This window comes from Symphalangus syndactylus, chromosome 11, assembly GCF_028878055.3.
Source record: "Symphalangus syndactylus isolate Jambi chromosome 11, NHGRI_mSymSyn1-v2.1_pri, whole genome shotgun sequence".
Classification (NCBI taxonomy): Eukaryota; Metazoa; Chordata; class Mammalia; order Primates; family Hylobatidae; genus Symphalangus; species Symphalangus syndactylus.
The window spans coordinates 19583547-19599829 of NC_072433.2; the positions used below are offsets into that span (position 1 = coordinate 19583547).

At 47.9% G+C, this 16283-nt stretch overlaps 1 protein-coding gene across 6 annotated transcripts in view; it reads right to left on the minus strand.

Moving 5' to 3' along the window:
• The window catches only part of AARS1 (alanyl-tRNA synthetase 1), a 38567-nt gene that overhangs the window by 13082 nt on the left and 9202 nt on the right, over window positions 1–16283 (minus strand). For all 6 annotated transcript variants that reach the window (XM_063611569.1, XM_063611566.1, XM_055297812.2 and 3 more), the window contains exons 3-11: window positions 13007–13195; window positions 12528–12673; window positions 8051–8242; window positions 6510–6654; window positions 5699–5844; window positions 4088–4196; window positions 3476–3626; window positions 1091–1215; window positions 511–655 (exon numbers count right to left, since the gene is read on the minus strand). In XM_063611569.1, coding sequence (XP_063467639.1) covers window positions 511–655; window positions 1091–1215; window positions 3476–3626; window positions 4088–4196; window positions 5699–5844; window positions 6510–6654; window positions 8051–8242; window positions 12528–12673; window positions 13007–13195 — 1348 coding nt within the window. The remainder of the gene's footprint in view (window positions 1–510; window positions 656–1090; window positions 1216–3475; window positions 3627–4087; window positions 4197–5698; window positions 5845–6509; window positions 6655–8050; window positions 8243–12527; window positions 12674–13006; window positions 13196–16283) is intronic.

Here is a 16283-nt window from a genome sequence, read left to right on the forward strand (position 1 = left end):
ATTACAGAGGCGCGCCACCACGCCTGGCTAATTTCCGTATTTTTAGTAGAGACAGGGTTTCATCATGTTGGTCAGGCTGGTCTCAAACTCCTGACCTTAGGTGATCCACCTGTCCCAGCCCCCCAAAGTGTTGGGATTACAGATGTGAGCCAGTGCCAGGCCCCAATAGCATCCTGATAGTCACGGTGGATTGTATCAATGTCAACTGCCCGGTTTCCTGCATGATGTTACAGTTAGGGGAAACTGGACAAAGGGTGTGAGACCCTTCCTACAATTTTTTTTTTTTTTTTTTTTTAACAACTTCCTGTGTTGATAATTATTTCAAAATAGAGTAAAGAAAACCTCCAGCCAAGGGTGCCTACGTGTATAAAAGTGCACAGCGTGACTGTATGGCACTCCAGGAGAGGCTGTCAGCAGTCTGTTGGATAGCTAATCTTGAGCAACAATCTTTCAAATACCCCCCAGATACAGGGCAGAATGCTCAGATGTGGAAGGAGCACAGCAACATACCGTAGCTACCACTAGAGTCCAAATGGTAATTGTACTTTGGGGAATCATCTGTGACCTCCAGACCCCGTGCCCGGAGCTCTTCGATAGCGTAAATGTCCAGCATAATGAGGTCTTCCCCACCAGCTCCCTTGCCCTGTGATTTCAGCTGTCAGCAAGAGAAACAAGCATAAGTTACCATAAAGTAGGAGAAAAGGGACTCCAAAGGACTGGAACTTGCTAAACTATGCCCAGCGTAAACTGCCAGAACAGGGTTTTTCAATCCTGGCACTACTGACATTTGGGGCCAGATCATTCTCTGTTGTGGAAGCTTCTCTTGCAGTGTGGGATGCTGAGTGGCACCCTGGCCTCTACCAAGTACACGACAGCAGGATCTTCCCCTGGTTGTGAAAATCAAAAATGTCTTCCGACATTATTGCCAATTGCCCCCTGGAAGGCAGACTCGCCCCCACTTGAGAACCACTGGTCTAAGGGAAAAAGCACTTCAAAGACTTTAATGGAAGGAAACTCATACTCAGTCTGCAGCCAAGTGGTGTTGGGTTGGAAGGTGTTGGGTTTCCTGCTCACTCTCCAAGTTCTTTACCTGGGCTAGTTTCCTCTCCTCTTCAAAGCCATCCATGTCTACCACCAGGCCCTTCTCTTCAGCAATCAGTCCAGTCAGATCCACTGGAAACCCGTAGGTATCATAGAGGAGCCAAGCAGTGTCTCCTACACAGCACAAAGCAGGTGTGTCAAAAAACACAGACGGCCCCTTTTCCATGCCAACCCCTCCAAAAGGATGCTGGGATTGGCAGAAGGAATTAAAGAGACAAGACCAGTCAGTACTGGCCCTGTGTGCCCATCAGAAAATCCAGCACATCTTTTCCAGTTAACCTTGGGGAAGCACAATGGATGTCCTGATACAATTGTTTTTTTTTTTTAAACCTCACCTGGGCCGGGCACAGTAGCTCATGGTTGTAATCCCAGCACTTTGAGAGGCCGAGGCAGGTGGATCATGAGGTCAGGAGATTGAGACCATCCTGAATAACACAGTGAAACCCCGTCTCTACTAAAAATACAAAAAATTTGGCCAGGCGCGGTGGCTCACGCCTGTAATCCCAGCACTTTGGGAGGCCGAGACGGGTGGATCACGAGGTCAGGAGATCAAGACCATCTTGCCCAACACGGTGAAACCCTGTCTCTACTAAAAATACAAAAAAATTAGCCGGGCGTGGTGGCAGGCGCCTGTAGTCCCAGCTACTCGTGAGGCTGAGGCAGGAGAATGGCGTGAACCCGGGAGGCGGAGCTTGCAGTGAGCTGAGATTGCGCCACTGCACTCCAGCCTGGGTGACACAGCAAGACTCTGTCTCAAAAAAGAAAAAAATTTGCCAGGGGCAGTGGTGGGCACCTGTAGTCCCAGCTACTAGGGAGGCTGAGGCAGGAGAATTGCGTGACCCTGGGAGGCAGAGCTTGCAGTGAGCTGAGATCATGCCACTGCACTCCAGCCTGGGCAACAGAGCAAGACTCCGTCTCAAAAACAAAAACAACCTCACCTGGACAATTTTCTATTTCTTTTTTTTTTTTTGAGAGTCTCACTCTGTCGCCTAGGCTGGAGTGCAGTGGTGTGATCTCAGTTCATTGCACTCTCCACCTCCAGGGTTCAAGCGATTCTCATGCTTCAGCCTCCCGAGTAGCTGGGATTATGGGTGCCCGCCATAATGCATGGCTAATTTTTGTATTTTTAGTAAAGACAGGGTTTCACCATGTTGGCCAGGCTGGTCTCGAATTCCTGACCTCAGGTGATCTGCCTGCATCAGCCTCCCAAAGTGCTAGGATTATAGGTGTGAGCCACTGTGCCCGGCCTTACAAATCTATTTCTTTTTCTTTTTTTTTTTTGAGATGGTGTCTCGCTCTTGTTGCCCAGGCTGGAGTGCAGTGGCGTGATTTGGCTCACTGCAACCTCTGCCTCCCCGGTTCAAGCGATTTTCCTGTCTCAGCCTCCCAAGTAGCTGGGATTACAGGCGCATGCCACCACACCCAGCTAATTTTTTGTATTTTTAGTAGAGACAGGGTTTTGCCATGTTGGGCAGGCTGGTCTTGAACTCGTGACCTCGTGATCTGCCTGCCTCGGCCTCCCAAAGTGCTAGGATTACAGGTGTGAGCCACCAAAGCTGGCTGACAAATCTATTTCTTTTTTTAGAGACGGAGTCTTGCTCTGTCGCCCAGGCTGAAGTGCAGTGGCACGATCTCGGCTCACTGCAAGCTCCGCCTCCCAGGTTTACGCCATTCTCCTGCCTCAGCCTCCCAAATAGCTGGGACTGCAGGCGCCCGCCACCATGCCCGGCTAATTTTTGTATTTTTTTTTTAGTAGAGACGGGGTTTCACCGCGTTAGCCAGGATGGTCTCGATCTCCTGACCTCGTGATCCACCTGCCTCGGCCTCCCAAAGCGCTGGGATTACAGGCGTGAGCCACCACGCCCGACCAAATCTATTTCTTGATCTGAACATAAGTGTGTTCAATTTGTGAAAGTTCATCAAGCTTTTCCCTTGTTCATTATACTTCAATAAAAAGGGGGAAAAAATCTTTGGAATTAATTTTCCCCAAATTGCAAAACAGTATATACCAAATATTCCCACTTTTGCTTGAAAAATACACACACACAAATACCTACATGTATTTGCATGCAAACAGAATAATCCTGAAGAGTTATACAACAAACCATTAAGAGTTGTTCCCTCTGAGAAATGAGTCTGGAAAAGACGATTTTCATTTTCTGAACACTTTTGTATTCTGTATCGTTTGAATACTTTGCCACGAGGATGCATTACTTTTACCATTTTACTATAAATTCCAGTTTGCACCAAAAGCAGTTCAATCAAGCTATGTTCAGCCTCAGAGACATGGGAGCCCACAGTCTGTCAGAAAGGGCTTGTCTTTCCCAGAAAGATCAAACGGCCAGGATGGAGAAGGGCAAAAACTGGTCCCTACCGGGAATGTTCTTGCTGTCTCCGAGGCTCTGAATTTTCCTGTCCAGGATACGACGCCCTCTGCTGAGAGTCTTGAGGAACTGCACCTCTTCTTCATTAATGATGTCCTTCACCATGTCTGGGTCCTTCTTCAGCTCAGGAAATGCATCTCCCTGAGAAAGGGGAAGCAAGATGAGGGGCTGGATGAAGCCAGAGACTATTCCCTGCCCCCTCTTAAAAAAGCTCCTTAGCTGGGTGCAGTGGCTCATGCCTGTAATCCTACCACTTTGGGAAGCTGAGGCAGGTGGACTGCCTGAGCTCAGGAGTTCAAGACCAGCCTGGGCAACACGGTGTAACCCTGTCTCTACTAAAATAGAAAAAATTAGCCAGGCGTGGCAGTGTGCACCTGTAATCCCAGCTACTCAGGAGGCTGAGACAGGAGAATCGCTTGAACCCAGGAGGCAGAGGTTGCAGTGAGCCGAGATCACGCTATTGCACTCCAGCCTGGGTGACAGAGTGAGACTCCGTCTCAAAAAACAGCAACAAAAAGCTGCTTAACAGTATGCCCTCTCCCACCCCATCCTTCTTAATGGATTGCTTTAGCACAGAAGGGTAAGCAGAGAAATAAACCTACCAGGGACTGGACGACAACATCCACTAACGTAGCAAAGAAGCCCCTGCTGGCATTGAGCTTTTCATGGGCGTATCGGACAGCTCGGCGGAGAATCCGTCTCAACACATATCTGTAAGAGGCAGAAACTAGTCCCCAACATTCGCAGCTGAGGGTTTTGTCTTGAGTCCCTTGGAATCCTACCCAAAACACCTCTTTCAGGAACTTTCTTCTCTCCTAAGCCTGCTTCTTTTGCATTCCCCAAGGTCATTAATTGTAGCATAAGACTCAGTAACATACCCACAAATACCCCTCAAGGCTTGCCTAGGGTAAACACTGGTTTGTTTTCCTTTCACATTCAGTTACCCATAGAGGGAGGCAACACATACCAGATGTGTATTTGATGCCCGTGATCCCAGGTCCTGCCTGTCAGTAACAGAGCTTCCCAGGGCTGGTCAATACCTCCCCCACCCTGCCCCTACCAATCTCCTATCAGGCAACTTTTTTTTTTTTTTTTTTTTTTTGAGACGGAGTCTCGCTCTGTCACCCAGGCTGGAGTGCAGTGGCGCAATCTCGGCTCACTGCAAGCTCTGCCTCCTGGGTTCACGCCATGCTCCTGCCTCAGCCTCTCCAAGCAGCTGGGACTACAGGCGCCCGCCACCATGCCCGGCTAATTTTTTTGTATTTTTTAGTAGAGACGGGGTTTCACCGTGGTCTTGATCTCCTGACCTCATGATCCACCCGCCTCGGCCTCCCAAAGTGCCGGGATTACAAGCGTGAGCCACCGCGCCCAGCCTATCAGGCAACTTTAAATACAATCCTTATCATCTGTACTCAGCAGCAGAGATTTAATATAGTGGCAACTCTGTGACACTAGCTGAAACTCCCTTCATCCCTTACAAAAGGGGTGAGGGATTCTTCCACCTGCCCACGACAAGGACACAATAACGAAAGATGGCTTTAAGTTTCATAAAGAGGCTGGGCATGGTGGCTCACACTTGTAATCCCACCACTTCGGGAGGCCATGGCGGGTGGATCATCTGAGGTCAGGAGTTCGAGACCAGCCTGGCAAAACCCCATCTCTGCCCAGGCACGGTGGCTCACACCTGTAATCCCAGCACTTTGGGAGGCTGGGGCGGGCAGATCACCTGAGGTTGGGAGTTTGAGACCAGCCTGACCAACATGGAGAAACCCCATCTTTACTAAAAATACAAAATTAGGCATGGTGGCTCATGCCTATAATCCCATCTACTCAGGAGGCTGAGGGAAAAGAATCGCTTGAACCCAGGAGGCGGAGGTTGCAGTGAGCTGAGATCACGACATTGCACTCTAGCCCGGGCAACAAAAGCAAAACTCTGACTCAAAAAAAAAAAAAAAAAAAACCATCTCTACTAAAAATACAAAAATTAGCCAGGCGTGGTGGTGTGCACCTGTAATCCCAGCTACTTGGAGGCTGAGGCAGAATCACTTGAACCCAGGAGGCAGAGGTTGCAGTGAGGCGAGATCATGCCATTCTACTCCAGCCTGGGCGACAGAGCAACACTCAATCTCACAAACAAAGAAAAGTTTCATAAAGAGTCATACATGGCACACGTGGTGCCGGTCCAAACACCACCCAGTGTACAGCATACTTACCCGCGCCCCGTGTTGTCAGGCCGGCCACCGTCAGCCAGTGCCACAGTGATGGTCCGAGCGTGGTCAGCCAGCACCCGGTAGGCCATGTCAATCCCATCGGCATCCTCAGCACCAACTTTCCCAGTGTATGGTCGGGCACCTGTGCCCTATAGATAAGAATCAGGAGGCAGCCCTTTAGGAAGCAGGCTTTCTGGTGCTACCTCGCCCAAGGAGGTTCCTAGAGGATTGAGGAGCATTAGCAGAAAGGATGCTGGTCTTGCCAGATCCTATAACCCCAAGGACGTGACATTGGGGAAGCAGAGAGACTCCAGCCAGCCCCTACACTCAAAAATTACACTGTCTCAGGTCTAGAGCCTCACATTATTAACAATGAAGTAAGGCCGGGCGCGGTGGCTCACGCTTGTAATCCCAGCACTTTGGGAGGCCGAGGCGGGCGGATCACGAGGTCAGGAGATCGAGACCACGGTGAAACCCCGTCTCTACTAAAAATACAAAAAAATTAGCCGGGCGTGGTGGCGGGCGCCTGTAGTCCCAGCTACTCGGAGAGGCTGAGGCAGGAGAATGGCGTGAACCCAGGAGGCGGAGCTTGCAGTGAGCTGAGATTGCGCCACTGCACTCCAGAGCGAGACTCCGTCTCAAAAAAAAAAAAAAAAAAAAAAAAAAAAGTGTAAAATTAACAATGAAGTAGGCAGATGGAAATGGGTACCCTTGGCTGGCAAAGCATATAGTCATTTTTTCTTTGACAGCACTGTTAAGAGTCCAGCCTGGAAAACTCCACAGAAGTTTACAATGTTTGCAATAGGACCAGTACCTTCTGAATGGCTTCAAAGTAAGGGACAAAAAGGTCAGTGTCATAGTTGGACATCTTATTCTGCAGCACAGATACCAGTCGCTCCAAGCCCATCCCTGTGTCAATGCTTTTCTTGGGAAGAGGTTTCAGTATGCCATCAGCTTCCCTGTATGATCCAGAAGAAGAGGAGGTTGAAGCAGAGACTCAAGCTGCCACCTCTCCAGGCCCTGCTGGTTAAAATTCATTTACAGAGCAGTTTGCAGGCTGTGACCATCTGCCATTTGCCCAGTTTGGTGGGAAGAGGGAAATGGAGAGAGAAAGGAAGGAGAAGTACTCTGGGGTTCGTTTAAGAGTGAGGCAAGGCCAGGCACAGTGGCTCATGCCTGTAATCCTAGCACTTTGGGAGGCCGAAGTGGTGGACCATCTGAGGTCAGGAGTTCAAGACCAGCCTGACCAACATGGAGAAACCCCGTCTCTACTAAAAATACAAAATTAGCCGGGCATGGTGGCACATGCCTGTAATCCCAGCTACTTGGGAGGCTGAAGCAGGAGAATTACTTGAACCCAGGAGGCAGAGGTTGTGGTGAGCCGAGATTTCGCCATTGCACTACAGCCTGGGCAACAAGAGCAAAACTCCATCTCAAAAAAAAAAAAAAAAAAGACTGGGCCTGGGCATGGTGGCTCACGCCTGTAATACCAGCATTTTTGGAGGCCGAGGCGGGCGGATCACTTGAGGTCAAGAGTTTGAGACCAGCCTGGCCAACACGATGAAACCCCATCCCTGCCAAAAATATTTTAAAAATTAGCCTGGCATGGAGGCATGCACCTGTAATCCCAGCTACTCAGGAGGCTGAGGCAGGAGAATTGCTTGAACCCAGCAGGCAAAGGTTGCAGAGGGCTGAGATCTTGTCACTGCACTCCAGCCTGGGTGACAGAGCAAGACTCCATCTTCAAAACAAAAACAAAAACAAAAACAATAACAAAACAAAACTGAGGCAAGCTTCAAGGAAATAGGCTTTAAAACAGCAGTCCAGTTGCCGGGCATGGTGGCTCACACCTATAATCCCAGCACTTTGGGAGGCTGAGATGGGCGGATCACCTGAGGTCGGGAGTTCGAGACCAGCCTGACCAACATGGAGAAACCCTGTCTCTACTAAAAATACAAAATTAGCCAGGCATGGTGGCACATGCCTGTAATCCCAGCTACTCAGAAGGCTGAGGCAGGAGAATCGCTTGAACCCGGGGCACAGAGGTTGCAGTAAGCCAAGATCGCACCATTGCACTCCAGCCTGGGCAACAAGAGCAAAACTCTGTCTCAAAAAAACAAAAACAGCAGCCCAAAGTACGGCAAGCATGACATTATAGGAATAGCTCGTGAGAAGCTATTACGTGCGATAAGGCTTAGTTCATGAAAGAATAGGCCCATCCTCGTTCCAGAGATCAGGTGGGTAATTTGAGAAATAAAGAAATGAACTTTTAGCTGAGAAGACAGCCACAAAGCTCCGAGTTCCTCCTCCCCCGCTCAGCTCAAGGAAAGGAATGGAGTAGGACCCCAAGGCCACCTGTTATACTGGATGAAGACAAGGTTCCAGATCTCCAGCACATTAGGGTCATCCTGGTTGACAAGGTGTGCGGCGTCCCGACCACCAATCCGGTCGTAGTGGATCTCACTGCAAGGACCACAGGGGCCCGTGTCACCCATCTCCCAGAAGTTATCCTTCATGTTGCCTGGGAGGATTTTGGTGTCATCCAGCCTGACAAAGGAGTAAAGATAAGCCCAGTTACAGCCCCTGACAAGACTTCTGCCCAGACTTGCAACCACCACAAAAGAAATCCTTAGGATTGGCCAGGCACAGTGGCTCATGTCACTGCACTCCAGCCTAGGTGACAGAGCGAGACTCTGTCTCAAAAAGGAAAAAAAAAAAAGAAATTCTTAGAATTTTTGATGTAGAAGTTCCAACCTTCAGCAAGTACTAATGCTAAGCCTGCACATAAAACCTGCTAAAGAAGCCGGGCGTGGTGGTTCATGCCTGTAATCCCAGCATTTTGGGAGGCTGAGGCGGGCGGATCACCTGAGGTTGGGAGTTTGAGACCAGCCATATCAACATGGAGAAACCCTGTCTCTACTAAAAATACAAAAAATTAGCCGGGCGTGGTGGCGCATGCCTGTAATCCCAGCTACTCGGGAGGCTGAGGCAGGAGAATCACTAGAACCCAGGAGGCGGAGGCTGCAGTGAGCCGGGATCGCGCCATTGCACTCCAGCCTGGGCAACAAGAGCAAAACTCCATCTCAAAAAAAAAAACCCCCCCCGCTAAAGAAACAACATGACTCTTCTCAACAGTGCCTACAATAGAAGAGAATACAAAATATACACATGCTATGATCGAAACTCAACGAAAATACACAAGGACATGGGTAAGGCCTAGAAAGGAACACATAATAACGAAAACTTGCTGGCCACGCGCATTGCTTGAGCTCAGGAGTTCGAGACCAGCCTGGGCAACATTGTGAAACCCCGTCTCTCTAAAAAATACAAAAAAAAATTAGCTGGGTGGGGTGATGCATGCCTGTAGTTCCAGCTACTCGGGAGAGGATCACTTGAGCCCAGGAAGTTGAGGCTGCAGTGAGCTGTGATCATGCCACTGCACTCCAGCCTGGGTGACACATACACACCACACACACACACACACACACGATTGTGCTTGCTTAATAAAGTGTAGATATACAGTACATGAAGTAAAAGAGGATTTTAAAAACCAGGGTCAAGATTAATATTTAATTTTTACATGTGTTACTACCCAAAATCCCAACTACACTTAGACTACAGAGTCAACCAGGTAGGAGTTTTAGATCAGGTAAAAGGGGAAGTTGGGTTGGAATAATATATCTAGAGTAAAAGTAATTAAAAAAACAGAGAAGCAGCCTTGTTTCCAAGTATAGTAAAAAGCTATGCACTAAAGGACAAAAGAATTAAGTAAAAAGAACAAGAAAATGAGGCAAACACATCATGGGCAGCACAGCTATCTACAGAGGGCACACACCCCATGTTCAGATTCTCCTTGATGTAGCACTTCACAAATTCTACCAAGTTCACAGCACAGAACACATATAGCTCACCTACTGTCTTAGCTTTTACATTATGTGATTATACTTTAGAATTACATGATGTCAAAAAAGCTGGCTAGGCACAGTGGCTCATGTCTGTAATCCCAGCAATTTGAAAGGCCAAGGCTGGCAGATCACTTGAGCTCAGTTCAAGATCAGCCTGGGCAACACAGCAAAACCCTGTCCCTACAAAAAATACAAACATCAGCCAGGCAGGGCCGGGCGTGGTGGCTCACGCCTGTAATCCCAGCACTTTGGGAGGCCGAGGTAGGCTGATCATGAGGTCAGGAGATCGAAACCATCCTGGCTAACATGGTGAAACCCCGTCTCTACTAAAAAATACAAAAAATTAGCGGGGCGTGGTGGTGGGCGCCTATAGTCCCAGCTACTCAGGAGGCTGAGGTAGGAGAATAGCATGAACCTGGGAGGCGGAGCTTGCAGTGAGCCGAGATCGCACCACTGCACTCCAGCATGGGCAACAGAGTGGGACTCCATCTCAAAAAAAAAAAAAAAAAAAATTAGCCAGGCAGGTGGTGCATGCTTCTAGTCCTAGTTACTCGGGAGGTTGAGGTGGGACGATTGCCTGAGCTCAGGCAGTAAACTATGATTATGCCACTGTACTCCAGCCTGGGTGAGAGTGAGACCCTGTCTCAAAAAACAAAACAAAAAAATTCCTTTTTCCAGCTGGATGCGGTGGCTCCCAGCACTTTGGGAGGCCAAGGTGGTCGAATCACCTGAGGTCAGGAGTTCGAGACCAGCCTGACCAACACGGAGAAACTCGTCTCTACTAAGAAAAAAAAAAAAAATTAGCTGGGAGTGGTGGCACATGCCTATAATCCCAGCTACTCGGGAGGCTGAGACAGGAGAATTGCTTGAACCCGGGAGGCAAAGGTTGCGGTGAGCTGAGATCGCGCCATCGCACTCCAGCCTGGGCAACAAGAGGGGAACTCCATCACAAAAAAAAAAAAAATTTCCTTTCTCCTAGTCTGTTTCATTTCCATAAGAAACAAACTGTTTCATATGAAGAATACAACACGGATGAAAAAGACACACACGGCCGGGCACGGTGGCTCATGCCTGTAATTCAGCACTTTGCGAGGCCGAGACGGGCAGATCACGAGGTCAGGAGTTCAAGACCAGCCTGGCCAACATGGTGAAACCCCATCTCTACTAAAAATACAAAAATTAGCCAGGCATGGTAGTGCGTGCCTGTAATCCCAGGTACTTGGGAGGCTGCGGCAGGAGAATTTCTTGAACCCAGGAGGCAGAGGTTGCAGTGAGCTGAGATCGCGCCATTGCACTCCAGCTCTGGGCAACAGAGGAAGACTCCATCTTGGCAGGGGCGCGGCGGGGAGCGGGGGGGTGGAGTGGGGGTGGGAAAGGAAAAGACACACACATACACACAAGGTTACAGAACTATGAACAAGGCCAGGAAGACTATATATGGGATATTAAACTATTAATGATTATTGAGGGAACTTCCACTTTCTATTTTCTACATTTCTATAAGGTTTGAATTTTTACAACACACGCATAACTTTTAAAACTGTATATATAAAAAGCAAAAAAATAAAAGACTTGTTTTGGCTTTCAACAACAAAATGATTGGCTGGGCACGGTGGCTCACACCTGTAATCCTAGCACTTTGGGAGGCCAAAGCGGGTGGATCACCTGCCGTCAGGAGGTTGAGACTAGCCTGGCTAACATTGTGAAACCCCATCTCTACTAAAAATACAAAAATTAGCCAGGTGTGGTGGTGCGCACCTGTAGTCCCAGCTGCTCAGGAGGCTGAGGTAGGAGAATCGCATCAACCCGGGAGGCAGAGGTTACAGTGAGCCAAGATCGCACCACTGCACTCCAGCCTAGGTGACAGACCGAGAGTCTGTCTCAAAAACAAACAAACAAACATAAACAACAGAATTATTGAACATATTAAGAAGCAACGAATGGATCTAAAGATATGGGCCGTGCGCGGTGACTCATGCCTGTAATCCCATTATTTTGGGAGGCCGAAGTGGACAGATCACGAGGTCAGGAGATCGAGATCATCCTGGCTAACACAGTGAAACCCAGTCTCTACTAAAAAAGTATATATATAAAAAAAAAAATTGGCTGGGTGTGGTGGCTCATGCCTGTAATCCCAGCACTTTGGGAGGCCGAGGCAGGCGTATCACGAGGTCAGGAGATTGAGACCATCCTGGCTAACATGGTGAAACCCCGTCTCTACTAAAAAATACAAAAAATTAGCCGGGCGTGGTGGTGGGCGCCTGCAGTCCCAGCTACTCAGAAGGCTGAGGCAGGAGAATGGCGTGAACCCGGGAGGCAGAGCTTGCAGTGAACTGAGATCATGTCACTGCACTCCGGTCTGGGAGACAGAGCAAGATTCCATCTCAAAAAAAAAAATATATATATATATGAATGTGGGTGGGCACGGTAGATTACCTGAGGTCAGGAGTTCAAGACCAGCCTGGCCAACATGGTGAAACCCCGTCTCTACTAAAAAAATACAAAAGTTAGCTGGGTGTGGTGGCACACGCCTGTAATCCCAGCTACTTGGGAGGCTAAGGCAGGAGAATTGCTTGAGCCCAGGAGACAGAGGCTGCAGTGAGCCGAGGTTGTGCCGCTGCACTCCAGCCTAGCTGACAGAGCAAGACCCTGTCTGAAAAAAAAAAAAATAAAATAAAAAAAGATAGAAATGCATCTAAAGATAATTACTCTGTCGCCCAGGCTGGAGTGCAGTGAAGTGATCTCAGGTCATTGCAACCTCCACCTCCCGGGTTCAAGTGATTCTCTAGCCTCACTCCTCCCCATGTGCATCTCTAAATGAACGCTGAGATGAGAAATGACCATGTATTCCAGGTCATAAAACCCTACTCTGGCACTGAGTGTCATTTCACTCCTCCATATTCTTAAGAAGTGATCTGCATTCTTACCCCAAATTTTGCCAGATCTGTTTGCATTCCAGATCTGGTTCTAAGCCAGCTGCTTCATCCCCACCAAAGTAAGTGACATAAAGTCTTTCAATGGGAATGCCGAACTCTTGGGTGAGGAGTTCCAGAGCCATCTTACATGCCAATTCCTACAAAAAGAACAGAGAGAAAGATAGGAACATTGCCAAACCAAAATCTATTTAGTATGAGACCAGATGCTAGGAACACAGATACAAAATCACAACACGTTCACTCTAAACTCAAATTCAAGATCAGTTTATGTAAGAAATCCAAATATATACCGAAATCATCAAATTACAGGTACTACTTCCAGGAAGTTTTATAATTAATAAATGCCATTCATTCCTGAATCAGCTAGATGATATTTCATAATTTAAAACATGCAAAATTAGAACCCAGTTCCCAGTGTGGAAAAGACCATTTTCCTCAAAACCCTAGCGGTTCTCCTGCTCTGAACTTACCTTAAAGTAATCTCCAAAAGACCAAGAGCCCAACATCTCGAAGAAGGTGTGATGATAGACATCCTTGCCCACATCGTCCAGGTCATTATGTTTGCCCCCAGCCCGGATGCATTTCTGGGTATTGGCGGCTCTGCTCAGCTTTGCCATGGGGTGAGATGGGTCAATTGTGTTCAGGAAGATGGGTTTAAACTAAAAGAGAAGGAGAGCAGTTCAACTTTTAAAGGGTGCAGGTGATGTCAGGTGGCCACACACTGGCAGGAATAGATCACCACACACTAACTGTGCAGTTCATGATTAACATGCCTGGAATATAGACACTTGTCAAAACAGGTGGCCTGGTGGAGCTAAAGCAGAGGGTAGCCTCTAGTGAAGCAGTTTCTCCTTGAACCTAGCTCCCTAACAGTCCCCACCATCACGAGTGACACCACCTGCAGAGGGGAAAGACCTGCCAGATCTAACAGCCACAGGTTGATGTGGTAAAACCTGGGCTTCTTCACAAGTCTCTGATGTTCAGGGCTTATAACATCTTTCTGGAAGAACTTATCCTGAAAATTGGTATGTTCACTTGGCAGTAAATGTGAGGAAGAAGAAAAAAAAACTGACAACATATTAAGGGAATAAAATCGGCACATTGATGAATGATTGGATGTATCAGTCGTCTAGCTGGGAAGGCCTTGCTCTAAGGATGTATCAGGTCATGCGGTGATGTATCATTGTTATTCGTTAACTTTGCTTTATTTTTCCCACTAGATCTGTTCAATTCACTGCTATCCAATTTGGTAACCACTAGACACTTTTTTTTTTTTTTTTTTTTTGGAGATTAGTCACTGTGGCCCAGGCTGGAGTACAGTGGAGCAATCTCACGTCACTGCAACCTCCAGTTTCCGGGTTCAAGCGATTCTCTTGCCTCAGCCTCCCAAGTAGCTGAGATTACAGGCACGTACAGGTACACCTGGCTAATTTTTGTATTTTTAGTACAGACAGGGTTTCGTCATGTTGGCCAAGCTAGTCTCGAACAACTAACCCCAAGTGATTTGCCCACCTCAGCCTCCTCAAGTGCTGGGATTACAGGCATGAATCACTGTGCCAGGTCTTACCATTAGACACTTGTGACCATGTAAAACTGAATTTAAAATGAGGCTGGGCAAGGTGGCTCACACCTGTAATCCCACCACTTTGGGAGGCCAAGAAGGGAGGATTCCTTCGAGCCCAGAGTTCAAGACCAGCCTGGGAAACATAGGGAGATCCCTTCTCTATTTCCATAAAAATAAAAGATTAATTAGTAATTAATATTTTAAAAAATTAGAAATTCTCAGCTGGGCGCAGTGGCTCATGCCTATAATCCCCAGCACTTCAGGAGGCTGAGGTGGGTGGATCACCTGAGGTCGGGAGTTCAGAGACCAGCCTGACCAACATGGAGAACCCGTCTCCACTAAAAATGCAAAATTAGCCAGGTGTGGTGGTACATGCCTGTAATCCCAGCTACTCAGAAGGCTGAGGCAAGAGAATCACTTGAACCCGGGAGGCAGAGGTTGCAGTGAGACAAGATCGTGCCACTCTACTCCAGCCTGGGCTACAGAGCGAGACTCTGTCTCCAAAAAAAAAAAAAAAAAAAAGAGAGAGAAAGAAAAAAATTAGAAATTCTGTTCCTCAGTCACACTACCTCAATAATCACACATGACTGATGGCTGCCATGTTGAGTAGAACATTTCTGTCACTGCAAAAATTCTACTGGACAGTCCTGTGCTAGATCATGAACTCCTTGAAAGCAAACACTCTCTCACTCATCTCTGTATCTTTGGCACCTAGCTGGGTGCCTAATATCATTTCGAACTGGGGAAAAAAAAAAGGCAGGGTATTTGCTGATCAAGAGGCAATACGGCACAAAGGTTAAGGAAATGACTATCTGGGTTCAAGTCCACACTGGCACTTACCGACTATGTAAGCATGGGCAACTGACTTGAGCTCTCAGTGCCTCAGTAGGGATGGCAACAGAGTTGGGCGTAAATGAGTTATTATACGCGAAGGACACAGAGCAGCACCTGGCACACAGTAAGTGCTTCATGCAGGCTGACAGCTACTGTCAATAAGAAAATGTTTACAAGGCCGGGCGTGGTGGCTCACGCCTGTAATCCCAGCACTCTGGGGGGCCGAACCAGGCGGATCACAAGGTCAGGAGTTCGAGACCAGCCTGGCCAAGATGGTGAAACCCCATCTCTACTAAAAATATAAAAATTAGCCAGGCGTGGTGGGGGGTGCCCGTAGTCCCAGCTACTTGGGAGGCTGAGGCAGGAGAACTGCTTGAACCTGGGAGGCAGAGGTTGCAGTGAGCTGAGATTGCACCACTGAATTCCAGCTTGGGCGACAGGGCGAAACTATCTCAAAAAAAAAAAAAAAAAGGGCCAGGTGTGGTGGCTCATGCCTGTAATCCCAGCACTTTGGAAGGCCGCGACGTGCAGATCACCTGAGGCCAGGAGTTCAAGACCAGCCTGGCCAACATGGCAAAACCCTGTCTCTACTAAAAATATAAAAATTAGCCAGGTGTGGTGGCAGACACCTATAATCCTAGCCACTCGGGAGGGTGAAGCAGGAGAATCACTTGAACCCAGGAGGCAGAGGCTGCAGTGAGCCGAGATTTCACCATTGCACTCCAGCCTGGGCAACAAGAGCAAAACTATGTCTCAAAAAAAAAAAAAAAAAAAAAGAAAAGTTTACAAACATTGAACTCCCTGGTTCTTGTTCAGGTGGCTCATGTGGGAGGTGACAAAGCTTGCACCAAGGTATGTCTGAATAGAAACAGAAGCTTTCCAGTGTTCCAAAAGCCTATTCCATTGAATGAGACCACCTAAAATTAGTGCCTCCAATTCTAGGTATATGCATAGGACTCACACATAACTGAAAATATTTTTCTCTTTTTTCCATTTTGAGATAGGGTCTTGCTCTGTCACCCTGGCTGGAGTCCAGTGGCATGATCACGGCTCACCTCAACTCCTGGGCTCAAGCAATCCTCCCACCTCAGCCTCCCAAGAGGCTGGAACTACAGGTGTGAGCCACCACCAGCTAATTTTTCAATTTTTCTTTTAATTTTTCTTTAATTTTTTTCTTTTCCTTTCAGACAGGGTCTTCCTATGTTGCCCAGGCTCCTCTCCAGCTCCTGGGCTCAAGCAATGCTCTTACCTTGGCCCCCCAAAATGCTAGAATTACAGGCATGAACCACTGTACCTGGCCCATAATTTTTTTTTTTTTTTTTTTTTTTTTGAGACAGAGTCTCGCTCTG